Raw genomic sequence first — 16,627 nt, 5'->3', positions numbered from 1 at the left:
TGGTATGTTAGGTTAATTAATAACATGACTAATGAAATTGAAGGCCTGATAATGGGTTACCAAAGCACTTGGGAAAATTACTGATGCAAGCATAAAGCATTTTGGAATCCTTCAGAACGAAACTGCTGGAGAAAAAAAGAGATAAGAAGATGGAGATAATCCAGTAGCTTTTACTTTTCTGGCTTAACTGTATCAGAAGACAGCAAAAAGAACATCACACTCACAGGAATTATAATTCACAATTCCTTTATTTGGTTCTCCAGGTTAGCAAGACATTCTTCATTATGACTGTTAACCCCAAGTCTGGACATCACCCCACTTCAAATTGCTGCTGATCCATCCCTTCTTCCCTTCTCTGTGAAGGGGACATTATCAAGAGAGCAGTGTCCCCATTAGAGGGAAGGGAAGATCTCGTGGTGATGTAGAAAAACCTAGAGAAACAAACCATTGAAAAAGTCAGTCTTTCTCCTGAAAATAGTAATATCCGAAATTCAAGCAGGCATCATAAAAAAGAACTCTGTAACTGGCATCTAACTGGCTTCCTTGAGAGCTGTATTATAGATGCACCAAGGACTGAGCCATGGATACCAAACTCCTCTTCTGACCTTGGAAAAGGTCTTTCCAGGTCAAGGAGTGAGACACGGTGAAGGTGGTATTCTAAAGATGAAATCTAGTTCCTGTTACCTTTCCTTTGGGTAGAGGAGTTCAACCTCTGCAACAGTTGATCCAGCAGCATCTTTCACAAGCATTACACTCCTGTGGAAATATTTCATGCGGAGGAAAATTTGTGTAAAAGTTTAGCAAACTCAAACTGCAACCTTTCTGCCTAGTTCTCTCACTGATGAAACTTCAGTATCTGCCGTTTGGGAAGTAAACGTTTCTGGCATTCAGCTAGGGACAAACAATCCTATAACCATGCTACATTTGGGCTACTTCTCCCATGCATTGCTGCAGAGGTGGGTGGAGAGAGTAACTAAAACGTGTTGTTTCTGTGGTTCTTGTATGTGTTAGATAGATGGGGAAAATAAACACCAACATCCCAAATTTCCTTCTGAAACTCCTAAATATCATACAAGTTTTGTGCATAATAAACAATACCACTGAACAGACAGAATCCATCAGAGAATGGTACTGACAGTGCTTTGCACAGTAGTAGTGAAGACGAGAAACTCCATATACATATCCTTGGGCAAACCGCACCTCTTGTAAACACCAGGCAGGAAATCTTTATAGCTGCACAAAAAGTGAACATGACATTCCCATTTCCCATCATGGTAAAACCAAAACAGTCATTTGACTCCTGACCTTTCACTACGCAGAGAAGACAGAGTTGAAGGCATATATACAGCTACAGCTCAGCCTCTTGTTTCTGCTTCATGGCACCTTCCTGTTTTATCCATGTAATATTGTATGCTGTATTTATTTCTCTAGCTCCTTCCTACCCAAAATGTAAGTACTTCTCAACCCTAATAAACTAAGCATCAAGGGAGCTCAATATCATTACTTCTACCATAAACAGGAAGTCTGCAGAGAAAAACTGAACAACTGGCAAGAGCTAGCAACATCTGGGTTCCTGACCAATCTAGTATGGGTTTTTCCTCCCTTTCTCAACAAGAAATAATATTTTGCACTGGAAAGATCTTCCCAGTAAATTCTAGAACTAATACATACCCATGAAAGCTTATGAATCTGATAAATTATCATTTTCTGATTACAATTCTTTATTCAGAAAAACTCCAACCACATTTAATAACATTCCATTTCTGTTCTATTCCTATGTTAAAAAGCTACCTCAATTATATTGCAATTTGTTTAAGACAAAATGTAGTCCTTACATAGCTATATTATGATAAACCATAGATTACTTACTAAAATATAGTATCTGCACTTGGGGACAAACACTTAGCACTACAAGAGAAATAAAAAAAAAGTCCACTAAAAGCAACCACACTTTCTACTGACAGCTATATAGTATACTATTTGACAAAAAAGACTTCTGTTAGTATTGTATATATCACAATAAAAATATACATATAAATTAGCAAAATTTATGATGGATCACAACCATCTATTGCCATCTAGTTAAGGTTCAGGTTAGCACAGCTCCTGGTTGTCAGTTTGACAGCAACCCAAGCCTATTCCTCCTCTAAAATTGACTTCAGCCTTAAAAACCAGAGATATTTCCACAGCCAACATTCTTTTAATAAGACACATATACAGAAGCACAAAGAGCTCTTAAAGCAAAAAAAAGCCACTAAAGATGTAGTTCAATGTATGCAACACTTTCAAAGTCCTTTTTCAAATGTTTCTTCTTGTTCTTTTATTAAAAAAAAAAAAAAAACAACAACAACAACAGACCCAAAAATCCCTCTCTCCAGCAACATCAATGGGTGCCCAATTCAGACCAGAGTTTGGATGCAACTAGTCTTTTAGATCCTATGCACTTCGATTGCTTTCCCTTAACCAGTTTGCCTCCTATAGGAATGGACAGAGCGATGCATCTAACTCTCCAAATACATTCCTTTCCAAACCAAGGAAAAAATCTATTACCAAGACAGATTAATATATGCAACTACAAATAGCAAATTGCCTCCAAATAAAAAGTAGACGACGCAGGCACACACACATCCACATAAGTCGTTTTATGAGCCCTTCCTCACCACACCAGGTAGAGCTTAATGTGCTGACACACTATTATACAGACTCTGTGTATTCTAATAACACCTAGACTGCCTTGTTATGTGACCTAAGAGCCTAATTTTGATCCGGTATCATCTTCTCTTCCTTAGGGCAGACCAACATTCTACTTGAGGTTCTAGAAAGGAAGAGGAGAAGATTAGTTGAATATAGTTGGGGAATGGAGAAATGCCCTGAAAATGTCTTGCCCGAGTGCAATGTAAATGCTACTTTTGTATCAGACTAATTCATAATCTGCTTCTCCATCAGAGAGTGAGAAGTTGAAAACCATCCTTCCTTTCACATACCTACTTCTTGCCTTTATTTGGAAGCCTATTTAAAAGAAAGGAAAATATTCTGCCCACCTCTTCTGAAACTCTCTACCTGATCAGAGTTGCAATAAATAGAAGGCTTTGCTATGTCATATTCAGTAGAAAAGAAGTAACATCACGTATTGGCAGGCCCGTGTAAAAATGTGGAAGAGCAGAGAGTACTCTAATCCCTGCTTGTCTTACTCCTGAAAAATCTTTCTTGAACGATTGAAGAGTTACCTAAAATGGCTCCCTTGCTCATTAAAAGGGTTTACAAACTTTTCTATGCCTCTCCACCTCAGCATGGCTTCCAAAAATTGCTGGGAAGCATAAGTTTACAGGTGGATCTGGGTAAACATGCCCATGTTTGGGGTCAGATAACCAACTCTCCTTCACAGTATTAATCATCTAACCTAAGTACAGCAATATTTTAATCCATATGACCACCCCTTCTTGTAGGCAAGTACTAAAACTAGTTTCCACACTCTCCTCTACCCCATTTCTATGTCAATATTCAGCTTTTTTCCCTTAATATCTAGTCCCTGCAGGCTAGCATAACTAGCATATATTATGTACAGAAAGTCTAGTAAGATTTCCTCCATGCAGCAGAAAGCAGGGAATGCTCAAGATCAGCAAGACCTGTTTTTCTGCCTCATCTCTATCTCAGCTGACAGACCGACATATGCTTAGATTCCTTTGCTTCTGCTACCACAAGCTGCTTTCCTTCTTTCACTTCACCATTGACCGCAGTTAGAAACTTTCTATATGGGCCTCACCGCCCATGTAGTCGTCGTTCATCACTCTCTTTAACAGGGCTCTTTTCAAGTCTCTCTGCCCAAACTATTTTTCGTTTCACACATTTGATCTGCTTTCACTTTGAAGTAACTCAGGTCGGGGATTCCAGTCTGAGGTCCAGATATTACTTTTAAAGGCTGTATGTAAAGTGAAGAGTAACTAAGAAAAGCAAACCAGTTTTCTGTGATCCAAAATGGTATGTGCAGACAATTTAGTGACCTGAATATCAAATACTCAAATTCTGCTTAGTTGCAATGTGCAAGTGTTCTTCCTGACTTATATGACTCCCAGATAACTAAAGGAAACAGAATTTGGAATTAATCAACTAATATTCAGCTGCAAAGTGAACTAGAAACACTTTTATGAAAGCAAAAAAAAAAAAAAAACATTGTGCTATTCCCTATATTGGTATACACTGGGACTAACAAGAGAACTTTCTTCCCAATCTACACTGTCACATTTCTCTGCATTTTCAACTGATCCAGATTCAAACCCTCCATGCTAGACTGTTCATTAGTGATTCCATATCCTGCTGTTCTCTCCCATTTTCCTCTCTTTGCAGAAAGATAAACTGTCCTAGTGTCAGCAGTTTCATCTCTGGTAGGAAAAGACTGACTTAAAATTGAGGTATTATTATTATGGAATGTTCTAATGACTAGTGCAACAGCTAATTCTACATCTAGAAGTGGTGACTGAAACTACTGTTAACTGTAAGTCAGAAACACTATATACTCTGCACATGCCACTTTTCCCCATTTTCAAACACAATTCTGACTGTTGATGCTTTGAATATTTGTTCAATCTTGAGATATATGAGATCTCTATAAAGAATACTGTCCCATTACTGTCACTGTATTTCTAAGACAACTATCATTTAATCAATGTGGTCCTCTGCAAATATTCAAACAAGTAATTAACACCTGCATAAAATTCGCACGGGGGGAAATGGATATACTTTTCTGCTTTTCCTCGTTTAGAGCTCTTACTTAATATGTCCAAATTTGGGACTGACAGCATTGGGGTTGCCTGCAGACATTTTGCATTTTTCCTTTGTACCTGTATTAATTTTCTCTCCTCCGTCTCCCCCTGCCCTTTTTTTTTTTTTTTTAATAAAAATACTTAAACATTATATAGAACCAAAGTTTTTAAAAAGAATGTTTTGTAAAGACATTTAATCATCTCAAATAACTAAAAAAGTCCTTAAAACCTTTTCATTGTTTTAATGGGCTAACAACTGGTACCAACTTAGAAAGCAATTTATCTTCTGTATTTAACAGTTTGGATTTACTGAAATGACTGGGTAAATTAACATGTCCTAAATCAAAAAATAGCCAGGATTCAGAAATGGAGAGGGAAAGCCTCAAAGAGATTTTTTAAATATAGAAAAAATTTCTAATCACATCAGAATTTAAAAAAAAAAAAAAACAACTTATTTACATAAATGTGCACACTGCACCCTACTGGACAAAATCAGAATGGTTCATGATACGATTGAGTCTCATGCCAAGCCTATTCATTTTTTACAGGTGGATCCATCCCTGCTGTTGTACCTAAATCTCAAGTAACCACAACGTACCATGTGAAAATTTTGATTTCTTAAAGTGCCACTAGAGCATAAAGCTGACTGCTTTCTACAGTGCATTTGTAAACTATGCTCTACGCACAAAAAGAATGAATGTTGACACTACTAGTATAATTCACATGCAAAGGGGAACCAGCTTTAGATGCCAAGGAAACTACATTTGAGATTAAATGCTAAATTAATGTAAGTATACATCCATGTCATGTCAGTTATCACCAAGTAGTATTGTGATAAATTACTCAAGAACATTCCAAGAGGGATGTGTGCAAGAAAAATACATATAAGAACAGTCTAAAAAGTTGTAGAAAAAGACCAAAAAAAAAAAAAAAAAAGGCAGCCAGCCTCTCAGCCCATAGACTTGACCACTGGCTGGAAATAAGGACATTTTTTTTCCTCATAAAATAAAATTCCAATATAAGCATAGAGAAAGACAGCCTAAGCAGACTGCAGAGTCTTCCTCATCTATCTTTGGTTTTTAGAAGACATTAAAACAAACACGTGACAAATAGCACAACTAGGACTAATCTTCCTGTGGGGCAGAGAGATGGACAAGATGAATTCTTCCAGCCTTTCCTACTTTCCACAAATCTAAGATTTGGTAATTTTCACGAAGTTTCTAAGGCATACTGTAACTTACAGAGGCAGTGGGGAAACCAGAATGTTCCAGCAAAGGTCAGAATTGGGACATAAGGTAACCAGACAGTAAATTATATAGATCAATCTGTCTACTGTATTACAACTAGCCTTCTGATGGTTATAATTCAGTAAATTAGACTCACCATTCAAAGGTACAGTTCAGGGGCTCTGCCTCTCTCCTCCGTCCCCCTTACTTCAGTTACCATTTTGCAATCCATTTCTCCCCGTACTGTAGGTTTCTCAGGTCACAGCCACATGAGTTTCTTCTGCTACTGCTGCCACCTACCAGATCTATTATTCTGTTGCAGCAGAAGGGCATATAGAAGAAGTTCTTGTTCAGCACTTACATAATCATCATCCTTTGTCTAAAATGTCATGGCTTATTCAAGTTGTACAACGTTTCCCCACACATTATGCAAAGCACTAGGCACAATCAAGATCAACATCAGGCTTTGAAAGCCATTCCAGGAAAGAAGAAGGAGCATGATCTGTAAAGCCATCTTTCAATCAATATTAAAGAAGCTTAAGACAGTAAGTTCTGCAGATTGCAGTAAATTTTGATCTACTCTCCCCACCAAAGCTTGCCTGCAGACACTGCAGAGCACTAGTATTTTCTACCTTCAAGAAAATGTTGAAGTAATACATATGAAATCAAATACGCGATGCAAAACTGTGAGCCAACATGAAACTGTTGAACATATTTGAGGAAAAGAAATTGCTTTTTTAGATATTATTAAAACCCACAAATCTCTCCCCCAAAAAGTCACCCAACCACATGCCTGAAAGTGTTACACCCGTGTCCTATAGCAGCTGATGCACAAATATATACAGAAATAAAGGTATAGGCCTGCCCAGTGCTGAGACGCAAGTAGTGGGTACGTCTGAAAGGAAAAAGCATTGGAAAAATAAGTACAACAGGTCTGTAAAATTACCTTGCAAGTAAAATTAAAGACACAAATTATACACTCAATTATACCAGTGAAATTGGATATCACTCCACTGACTTTCATAGAGTGATTCCAGGTTTACCTCAGTGTAATTGAGAGCAAAATTTGGCTCTAAAAATTATTCCGTTCCACCCTAATTTGAAGCTGCACTTTATGGCACTGCTGGCAAATTTGCTGCATTCCAAGAAAATACCGATTGCAAAGATGAAAAGCATTTTATGATGATCTAGAAGAGTTTTTGGTGCACACAAAAAAAAAAAATCTGAAACTAATGCTAATTCTTTACAGGTGTACTGGGAAATAAAACACTGCAAAATTTGAAAGCCTATCTGAAGTTATATATACTTCCTATTTCGAATGATATTCCAATGGTCTGATATTTGTCTCTGCCTCAGATTCTGTGTGTAAAATATAGCTTCTCCTCCTTAGAGGAAGTAGAAAATATAAGATCCCAATACCTTTAAAATAGTTTGAGATCAAGGGAGGGAGGTACTAGAGAAGGACAAAGTACGCAAGTATTTAGATATAGCAGTGAGGAAAACATAAAATGCTCCCCCGCCCCCAAAAGATGCAATCAACCCCACAGTTGTTTTCTTTAGCATAGATATTCTCCCATCTGCCCTCTTTACAGGATCCTGCTCTATCAAATTTTATTAGATTTAATTTAACCTTGGTGCTAGTTTTTTCATACCTGCCAACTCCTAATTGATGCAGTTAAATTTTATGCTCACTTTGCAACTGAAAAGTATCTTATCTTTCTAATACCTAAACTAAAATAGCACACTGGAAGGAAAATTAATTTAAAAGTGATAAAGAAGAGACAGAATTAATGTATTAGAAAACTATCCCTCATATATCTACATCAGGCAGCTTTTAATCTACCCTCACTGTTGTTTCACCTGAGCAAAGTAAAGGATAATGACAGATTTCTTAAAGGTCAGCATGTATAAAGATGGGAAACAGAAAAGCAGGATTTTTTCCTAAATATCACTGTTAAAGAAATCACTCGAGAAGTTTCACCAGAATGAACTGATGGGGAAAATGGGAAGAAAGGAAGGTAGACAAGTTAGCAAACTTATGAAGGTTACAATAAGATCAGAAAACAGTCAATTTACCTGACAACAGGTCGGTTTTGGATGTCACCAAACTGCTGCGTTTACCATTTTACCCGCTTGCATTACTGGGGGGGAAAGTTTAGGAAGGAACATTCTCAAGGACTTTTCATAAGTTCTCACTCTCGCCATCAGAAAAGGGAGAAGGGAAGGTTTTCTCTGGACTGTTTGACTTTTTTGCCTCCTGAAAAGTTTTGCAAAGAACAGTGAGAAAGTGTGAACTGTTAGAACACATTTCTCTAAAAAAAGGGAGAGAAGTCACACAAAATAGAGCAATAACAGTACCCACCCAAAATCCACACATCAAATTTGTAACATCAGTGTAAACAAATAAACAAAACAAAACTTTTCAACTCAAAGTGGAAATACGAGAGGCTTGGAAATTTCCAACAGCAGGCCAAGATCTTCCATCAGAATGCTCCAAAAGTCACCCTCAAAGGTTAAGAGAGACTTAAAGAAATAAAACAAAGGAAAAGGCAGCAAACACCTGGTTATAAATCCTGCAGTGTTACAGTTTAAAACAATTCCTAGAATAGTAAAAAAAATTAAAAATGGAAAAAAACAAACAAACAAAAAAAAAACAGTAGCAACAGAGGTTACCTGTCCGAGCACCTACAATTCCATAGAGAGAACAGGAGTGGGTCGTTTGTCTCACACCAGCCATATAGCCCATAAACCTTCTCAAAAAGAGCGAGCCATGAGAAAGATATTGTACATGCAATTTGCTTTCACAAAGTCTCTCTAAGCCCTTAAGGTCCCTTACATATTTTACTGGCAGGTTTTTTCCAATTAGGGGGAGTAAAGATTTAGCAAATGTCACTGGTTTCATGTGTAGGAATTTGAAGTCCAGTATAATATCTGAAGAAGTGTCTCCTTTGTGTCTGACATACACAGAAGTTCCGAAGTTATTTCCTGAGTAAGTATCACACATGAACGACAGCATGTGAAGTGGAAAAAACCCTCCAAGAGCGACCTTTAGCTCAGAACAAAAATATTACAGTCCACAGAGGCGTCAAGCGTTGGCCTTCCAGTGTGTTCTGGACGAGGTGTTGTAGCATTCCAAGAAGAGGAGATTTTATAAAACACATTAAAGTATTAAATACAGAGCTTAAGATACAATCTATACATTGACACAGTAAGACATAAATTGTAAACAAGTTCAGTTGAACAAAGGAATTCTCTACTGTTATAATCACCAATAGTCCATCAGATTTAGTTTTAAGAAACTTATTTTTGCAAACAAGAGTTTCTAAATGGCGCTCTCAAATATTAAAAAATACAAAAATACTTTTGTCAGCATAAGCTGTATTAGCACTATTTTAATCCAGTTATGCTGACTACCTTTTCAACACAAGCTTCCAAAATCAAATACCCAGTTAGTGTTAGTGCAACTGTATGAAAGTTCAGCATGTGTTTTTTAGCAAATGGAACTAAAGAAAATAGAGCATATAAAGCTGATGTCTGTAAAGTTCACGTTCAGTGCGAAATATTTCCTCGTTACCACACACTAGTGGGATTTTTGTTTTTGTTTTTTTTAAAGTAAAAACAAGAAATCTTCCCCCCCAACACAACCTCTACACATCTCACTATTTCAGGAGCGATGAATACGTAAGGAGTAAATTTATCAGATAGGTGTGTCCATTTATATCAACAAATCCTCAAGTAAGGTTTTCCTAAGCAATATTAACACCTAATGTCCAAATGCATGCATGCAATTGTTTCAAATCCTTTCTCTTCCTCCCTGAGCACTATACATACTCTTCTCCAAACTAGCAAAGGAAGTACCATCCACACTGGGAGCATCTGAACACAAGGGAGCCAAACTCTTTAAGTTCTCCAATCCACTGTTCGCCTTTCAAAAAAGTTCATGTGTATGTATTTTATTTGGCAAATATTAGTATACTGACATGTAAGTAGGACATTCTGAAAGGGTGATAGAAATTTGAAGTTCCTGACTGCAACAGCACTTCTCCACAAAACAATAAGGAGATTCACAAAACAGCCCATAACATTCAGTTACCAGCTCTTTGCTCTAAAAGATGTTTCCAGTGATAAAAATACAGATTTTCTACTGTACTAACTAGCCTATGTTTACTCCCTGCTGTTACTCCACGTGTGCTCAATGTGTGCTACAGCTGAAAAGGGAAGGATCAACCCTATCAGGCTCTCAAGGAGTAGAGGCAACTACCAGTTTTAAAAAGCAAACAAGGGGAGAAGAGTCTCTGGAGAGGCAGCTTACTGCACAATGACTAGAAAATTAGATTGCTTTTGTGTTGTGTGTGCTTGCAACTCTTCATGCAAGTTAAAGACGTTTGTATTCTTGTTATAACCCATGCACTTGGAAGGCTCAGGAGTAAAGCGTTTGAAAATACCTTGACTGCTGAAGCTCCTTTGGTTGCTAGACCAGCTGGTCCGCTTCACCTGCTTAACACCAACAGTCAACCTTTCACTTGCTTTTAATAATAATATTTAATTCTACAAAAAAAGCCATTTTATTACATTCCTCAAAATAAAAAAAACAAACTGTACAAAGAAGCATGATCAAACCTCCATGAAAGCAGGTTAATACTGTTCTGTTTATTGCCTCTTGAAGACTCTCTGCATAGTGTCCGTGAGTTGTGTTTAAGGTCCAAGTGAAGGTAAAACAGCAGAGCAGCAGAGAGGTGAGGAGGGGCCAGAGGTGGGCAGTGCCTCAGAGGGTACATGTGACATGCTCCATTAAAGTATCCAGGTAACAGCAGCATTGCACACAGACAACCCCCCCTCCAAACAAACCCTATTTTTCACAAGATTATTTTTCAGCTGTAAACGTTTTTCTTTTTTTTTTTTTTTTTAAAAAGAGGCTTATATTTATATATATATAATCTATAGTTCCAGGGCTTTACGAACCCAAAATATGGGAAAAGAATGAGAAAGGGTGAGGAGGAAGAGGAAGAGGAGGGGGAAGATAGCAACTTAAAAATGGACTCAGTATCTCTGTTTTGGTTTTCTGTTTTCCAAAACAGATCAAGCTAATGAGAAAATGCACAGCCAGAAAGATTGATGAAAATCAGGCAGGCTGGAAAAAAATTAGGAGCTAAACAGCAAAACCCTTAAAAGAAATAAAGCAGAGCAAACATACGCACGAGAACACACACAAGTGTGTGCACACACACCATACACACATAAGGGTCCAGAATCAATTTGTTAATTGCTTATGGACCTAGGTTATATATATATATATTTTTTTTTTATTCTGGTTGAGGGGATTTTTTTGTTTGTTTTTTTTTGTTTTGTTTTTAAATCTGCTGCATGTTTCCCAAAGCTAAGAATTGAGTATTTCTCCCTGGATGTACTCTTTGGATTTCTGCCAACATCAGCTTTTAAGTATTTTCAGTGGGGAAAATGTAAGCCTAGCAATACTGATATTACATGAACTGCAGCTTTATCCTGAAGTACCTGTAGATGTCTAATCACTTTCAACCAACTTTTCCCTCCTCCACACCCTACCACATTTCCCTCCCAAAAGCACACCAAAAAAAAAAAAAAAGGTACAGGCTTTAACTCAGTGTTTTGTTAACAAATAGTCTGCAGCGTTTTCACTTTGGCCACTGTTAAAGATGCAGGCATAGAGAAGGGAGTGTTGGACTAGCATGTATTAAAAAAAGGAACATTAACATAGCAGATCTCTCTCAAAAAGACTAAAACACTAACAAATACAAGTCAATGCACGTTTGTTTAAACTAGTGTAATTCTTTTTCACATTGGATTAAACATTATTTTGTACACCAAACACTACAGTGCTGCTTATCTCCTCCAGTCATGCAAAAAATAGTTAAAACGTGCCACTACCACCACAAATAGAATATGACCAATTTCCCTACATACCTTCCAAAGCTGGGATTTGAAATGAGAAAAACACAAATATTAAAAATCCTCCTTCAAAAGCTTTATAAACAAAACATGGCAAGATGGCAGAAGTTACAGACTGTACTGAAAGCTCAAGTTCAGTGAACTGACACTTCTCTCTGCCTCATCATTTAAAGGGCCATATCCCACAAAGTCAAAAAGGGGTGACCGTAACAGGATGCTGAACTTAACAGCTCCCACTTACTAGAGTCAGAAAAGCAGGCGTCCAGGAACTTTGAAATATCTGGTATTAAACATTGTCAACTCTCACTGAAATTAGAGGCACTCAGCAACTTACAGAATCAAGCCTTACAGAGGTAGAAGAGGCTTAGCTGGTGCACAGAAGTTTCTAGAGAGCTGCTAGACAGCTTTTCTGAAGTGTAACTCATGCTTTAATGCTTTCCTGTGAACACACATGCACTGCAATACGTTTGGGGTCCAAAGCAGCACCCAAATAAAATTTCCATTCAGGCTGTGAACTGAGCATCTTCAATAAAAAAAAATGATGCTGAAGAATTAAAACAATTTTATGCAACACAAAAAAGTAGGGGCAATCTCAGAATACATGCCTTTAATCTTGCTCCCTTGATTGACCCCTCCCCTCCATTTCTCTGAGCTTCTCTGATAAACAGCATTGCAAGTTGGTTTTTAAAAAAAAAATTTACAAGAGAGAGTTTTGTTGGTCATGTATTTACATGTGGCATCACTCCACAAGAAGTTTGATCTCATTGGCTAATAGCTGGTTCATGTTGAATAGAGCCCCCGGGAGCTTGGTGAGCAACTCTCTCTCCGTGGTCTCAGGGTCGCTGTCGACAGAGCTGGAGCTAGCACTCATATTGTCGACAGCGGCACTAGCTGGAGGGCCCAGCTCTGGCTCGCTAGTCTCGCTTGCCGTGGACACCACGGAGAGCAAGGACATGCGCCGCGTCAAGCGACCGGGGGTAAGGAGAGAAGCGGCATAGTCCGCTATGATACCAGCTACATCTAGATTACAAGCCTTGTCAAAGGCAATGAAACCTACATTTGCATTGGCCTCGCAGACGTAGAATGAACCGTCGTCCTTCATCAGTAGGTCAATGCCGCACACGTCCATCCCCAAGATGTTTGACACCTGGACTGCCAACTGCTTGCCTTGTTCACTCAGTGAGCACATCATACCTACACCACCTGGAAAAAGTGAAAAAAAACTCACTGTCTATGATCTGGTCACAGGTGACCTCCTCCTTGACAGGCCAGTGATTTTTGTTTGGGAACCTCCAAAGCAATCAAAGGACCTGCAAGCATATTGCTAATGACTCAGAAAGGGACTGACACAGGCTACTAATGATCTTAAAGATCCATCAGGATTTCAAAAGATTCTGACCTACTGAAAGTACTCATTTTATGATGATTTTATGACTTGTTTAAAAAACGATGTGTGATGACTTTTCCAGTCAAGAAGGAAGGCCATTAAAAAGATAACCTAACAAATCAATCACCAAAGAGACAAAAATTTCTTTCCTTCTTACTTTAGGACAGTGGTATGAAACAATTTTAACCACCTTGTCATTCTGTAAAGGGCATTTGTTTCCCTTTTTTAGGATCAGTCTCCCTGTTACAGAAAACTAATGATGCAAATGGCATAAGAAGCAAGAAAAATGAACAATACAGGTTGACATAAAATCGCCCTTGTTTCTTCGTGTAACGTAGAGGCTGTGAATATGTATTTCTAAGTTCTCAAAGAAACCTTTCAGTAAAATTAAATAAAATATTCCTGATATGACTACAGCTCTGGCAGATGTAACTGGGGGGGTGGGCTTAAGACATTACCATCTGCTGTGTACCTCACACCTTCCTGTCAGAGGTTACTGCCCTATTGGAAAACTTGGGTCTGAACCTCAGTTGCTCCAGTTCACAGCCCATCATCTAAGTACTAACCTTCCCAGACTTCATCTGTTACAATAGTGAAGTTAAAAAAACATTTAACAGAGAAATCTTTCAGGCTACATTTGCTCAAAATAAAGAAAGGAGTAGCAAAAATTTCTCAAGCATTTTGACTAACCAAAACTGTACTACACATGTACACATTTTATCCTATACTTGCTCATGTCTATCTAGCACAGCTTCAGTTAAATTGCCAGTCAAGGCAAGTCCAATTCTTCCTTCCCTCCTCCTGCCCTCAGAAAACCCTCCCTCCTACACTCAAAGCTATGCAGAAACTCAGTTCTGAGCATACTACAATCTATGCAGTAACTTCCTCTTCCTCCCAGACACAGTCCTGAGGAAAAAAGCTGCAGGGAGGAGCCAGACAGATTGAGGCCAACACAGCAGCTGCATAATACAATCCAAGAAAGGACGCATATTTAAGACAGATTGCCTTCAACAGTTTTCTCTCTTAACATTATCATCTTGCCAACTGGCTCTCTCCTTTCCCTCCCCTGTCTTTTTTTTTTCTTCCTTTTTTTTAAAACAGGATTAAATCAACAATAACGTGGCATTGGCATGACATTAGCATTTGCTCTATTTGCGTGTTCTTACAGCTCTCCCCTCCCTTTTGTCTGTCCTAAATGTCTGCCCACTTTGGGGCAGACATTATCTCTCATTCCATGTTTACACAATGCCCTTCTCACTTAATCCTCACTCTCATTTTTCCCTCTGTAAACCTCCTACTGTAAGCACAATAAATACAAAACAAATCCTGCAGCTTATTTCAGTTGAATTTGTCATTTCAGTCCCACTGCATTCACAAGTTCTGATCAAAACTATAAACAATACTTTTCCTACCAAGTGAGCAGTTACTCTGCATCCTCCCATCTGTTGAGCAGCGGAGCATGGTGCCCACCACACGGCCTCCTACTACGATAACTCGTACATCCTTGCCATGGGACTCTTTAACATATTTTTGAAATAAATAAGGGGCGTCGTGACGGATCAAATGGCTCAGGTCTGCCAAATGGTGCTTGTCTCTTGCCAGGAACACAGCTTTGCCTGTATGAAGAAAGAACATTGTGGGATTGGAAGAAGCTACCAATTTGGATCCACGTTGCTGATTCTGCACAAGTAAAAAAATCTGACCAGTATGCTGCCCATTCTCACATGCCCTATCTGTAGTTAAAACCCATTTACACATTCTTCTGTAGAGATCAGTGTTCCACTGCTTCAGTGCTTCTCAGTGTTCAAAGTACTGAAAGAGTTGAGGAGCCAGTAAGTATTAAAATACAAACAAATAAATAGGGCTCTTAGATAAAGCAAGTGACCTGTGATTTCAACCCCTTTTAGAGAGAAAAAATGGAAGAAATACTAAAAGAGCAGCAGAAATTTAATTGCACAGCTTACTCATCCAAGAAAACTGGGAACCACAGCCTACTACTTCGACACACAAGAACCAATTGCACAAAACAGAGGGGAAAAAAAAAAAACACCTCTACTCTTAAGTCACTAGTGTGCCGCGGCAGAACTGCTTTACTACTTGGAGTGACCAAGAGCTGCTCTTTCTGATACCTGCAAGAACTCACAACTCTAGAATGAGGCTTTACAAAGAGACTCCAAAGTATCTGGTATGAGATAAATTTAGTAGAATATTCCACTAAACACATAAGTGAAAGTAATTCAACTTTAAAAAAAAAACTCTTTTAGAAATCACTGCCTTTTTTGCCAGCAAACATCTCGGAGACTTTTTGCATTTAACCTTAAATCTGTCATTTTCATCCCCCTTTATTTCTAGATGACCTCGAAGACTTCCTCTCTGCCCTTTTTCAATTTTACTAATACTGACGAAAGGTATTCCCGAAACAGACTCTACCATTCTTCACCTCTTTCTTAGTCTCACACCAATGCCCCCCTTTCCTCTATTAGCTACATCTCTCAATTGCTCTTCCCCTTTGTTAAGGGCTCTTAACAAAAGAAATGAATCATACTAGATTTACGTTTTGCAATAAGGCTGCAACAAATTCCTGTGGCAGAATTGTCACTAAATTATGCTGCAATGTTAACAGATCATGAAAAACAATTAATAAACTGCCTAGTTTAACTAACTGAACAGAAACGCAGCAGCATTCAGAAAAATGATGCGTCAGGAGGAATTCCAACAAATGCTCCAAAGTCCAACTTGAACATTTCGACATGGATTTAAGGTCTACAGAACACAAAACACTGCTTGCGAAACATAAGTGTTTCTCATAACAAACAGAGCATCAGAACGTAGACTTAAGATCACAACAGATAAACAAGAACTTTCATTTGCTCTCTCTCAGACCCAACTTTAGCTATCCCACAGGCCCTTAATAATCTTACTGCACTCCTAAAATGAGGATGGGAAGAATGATGCCTTGAAATAGAACTGCTTATTTCTTACAGATATGCAGCATCAAGACATCTTGGCAAAAATAAGATTGGTACATTTGCACTAACAGCAAACTATACATTAAATTGGCCTAAAATCGTAAGTCTTTTTTATTCAGCAGGCAACACCTATAACCATGATTGCCTCATTTTTTTAAATACTATTTGCAAATGGCTGCTCGGTAATTCGCCTAAAAAGATTTCCCCAACTGTCTTAATGCACAAGGCTATGTGTTGTACATAAATTTCATATGGGATTAAATGGGCTCCTAAAGCACAAATTGTAAACAGAGATTTACATGATTTCTGATTAAAAAAAGAAACTCAATAGCTGCAAAATATTTACTCATTTATCAAATT

The 16,627-nt window shown here is 38.1% G+C and overlaps 1 protein-coding gene across 21 annotated transcripts in view; it reads right to left on the bottom strand.

Moving 5' to 3' along the window:
* Nucleotides 1-229: 229 nt before the first annotated feature.
* Nucleotides 230-16,627, bottom strand: part of RIMKLB (ribosomal modification protein rimK like family member B) — a 61,805-nt gene continuing 45,407 nt past the window's right edge. For 17 of the 21 annotated variants that reach the window (XM_068955585.1, XM_068955531.1, XM_009687187.2 and 14 more), the window contains 2 exons: nucleotides 14,711-14,914; nucleotides 10,510-13,114 (listed from right to left, as the gene is read on the bottom strand). In XM_068955585.1, coding sequence (XP_068811686.1) covers nucleotides 12,651-13,114; nucleotides 14,711-14,914 — 668 coding nt within the window. In that variant the 3' untranslated portion in view covers nucleotides 10,510-12,650. Of the gene's footprint in view, nucleotides 432-684; nucleotides 757-6,143; nucleotides 6,300-8,062; nucleotides 8,244-10,509; nucleotides 13,115-14,710; nucleotides 14,915-16,627 lie in introns of those variants that run through there. The other 4 variants (XR_011143195.1, XR_011143188.1, XR_011143190.1 and 1 more) reach the window with 1 other exon arrangement.

The sequence above is a fragment of the Struthio camelus genome, chromosome 1 (genome assembly GCF_040807025.1).
Source record: "Struthio camelus isolate bStrCam1 chromosome 1, bStrCam1.hap1, whole genome shotgun sequence".
NCBI lineage: Eukaryota > Metazoa > Chordata > Aves > Struthioniformes > Struthionidae > Struthio > Struthio camelus.
The sequence above is the reverse complement of the archived record's forward strand: the minus strand, read 5'-3'. Positions and strand labels throughout refer to the sequence as shown.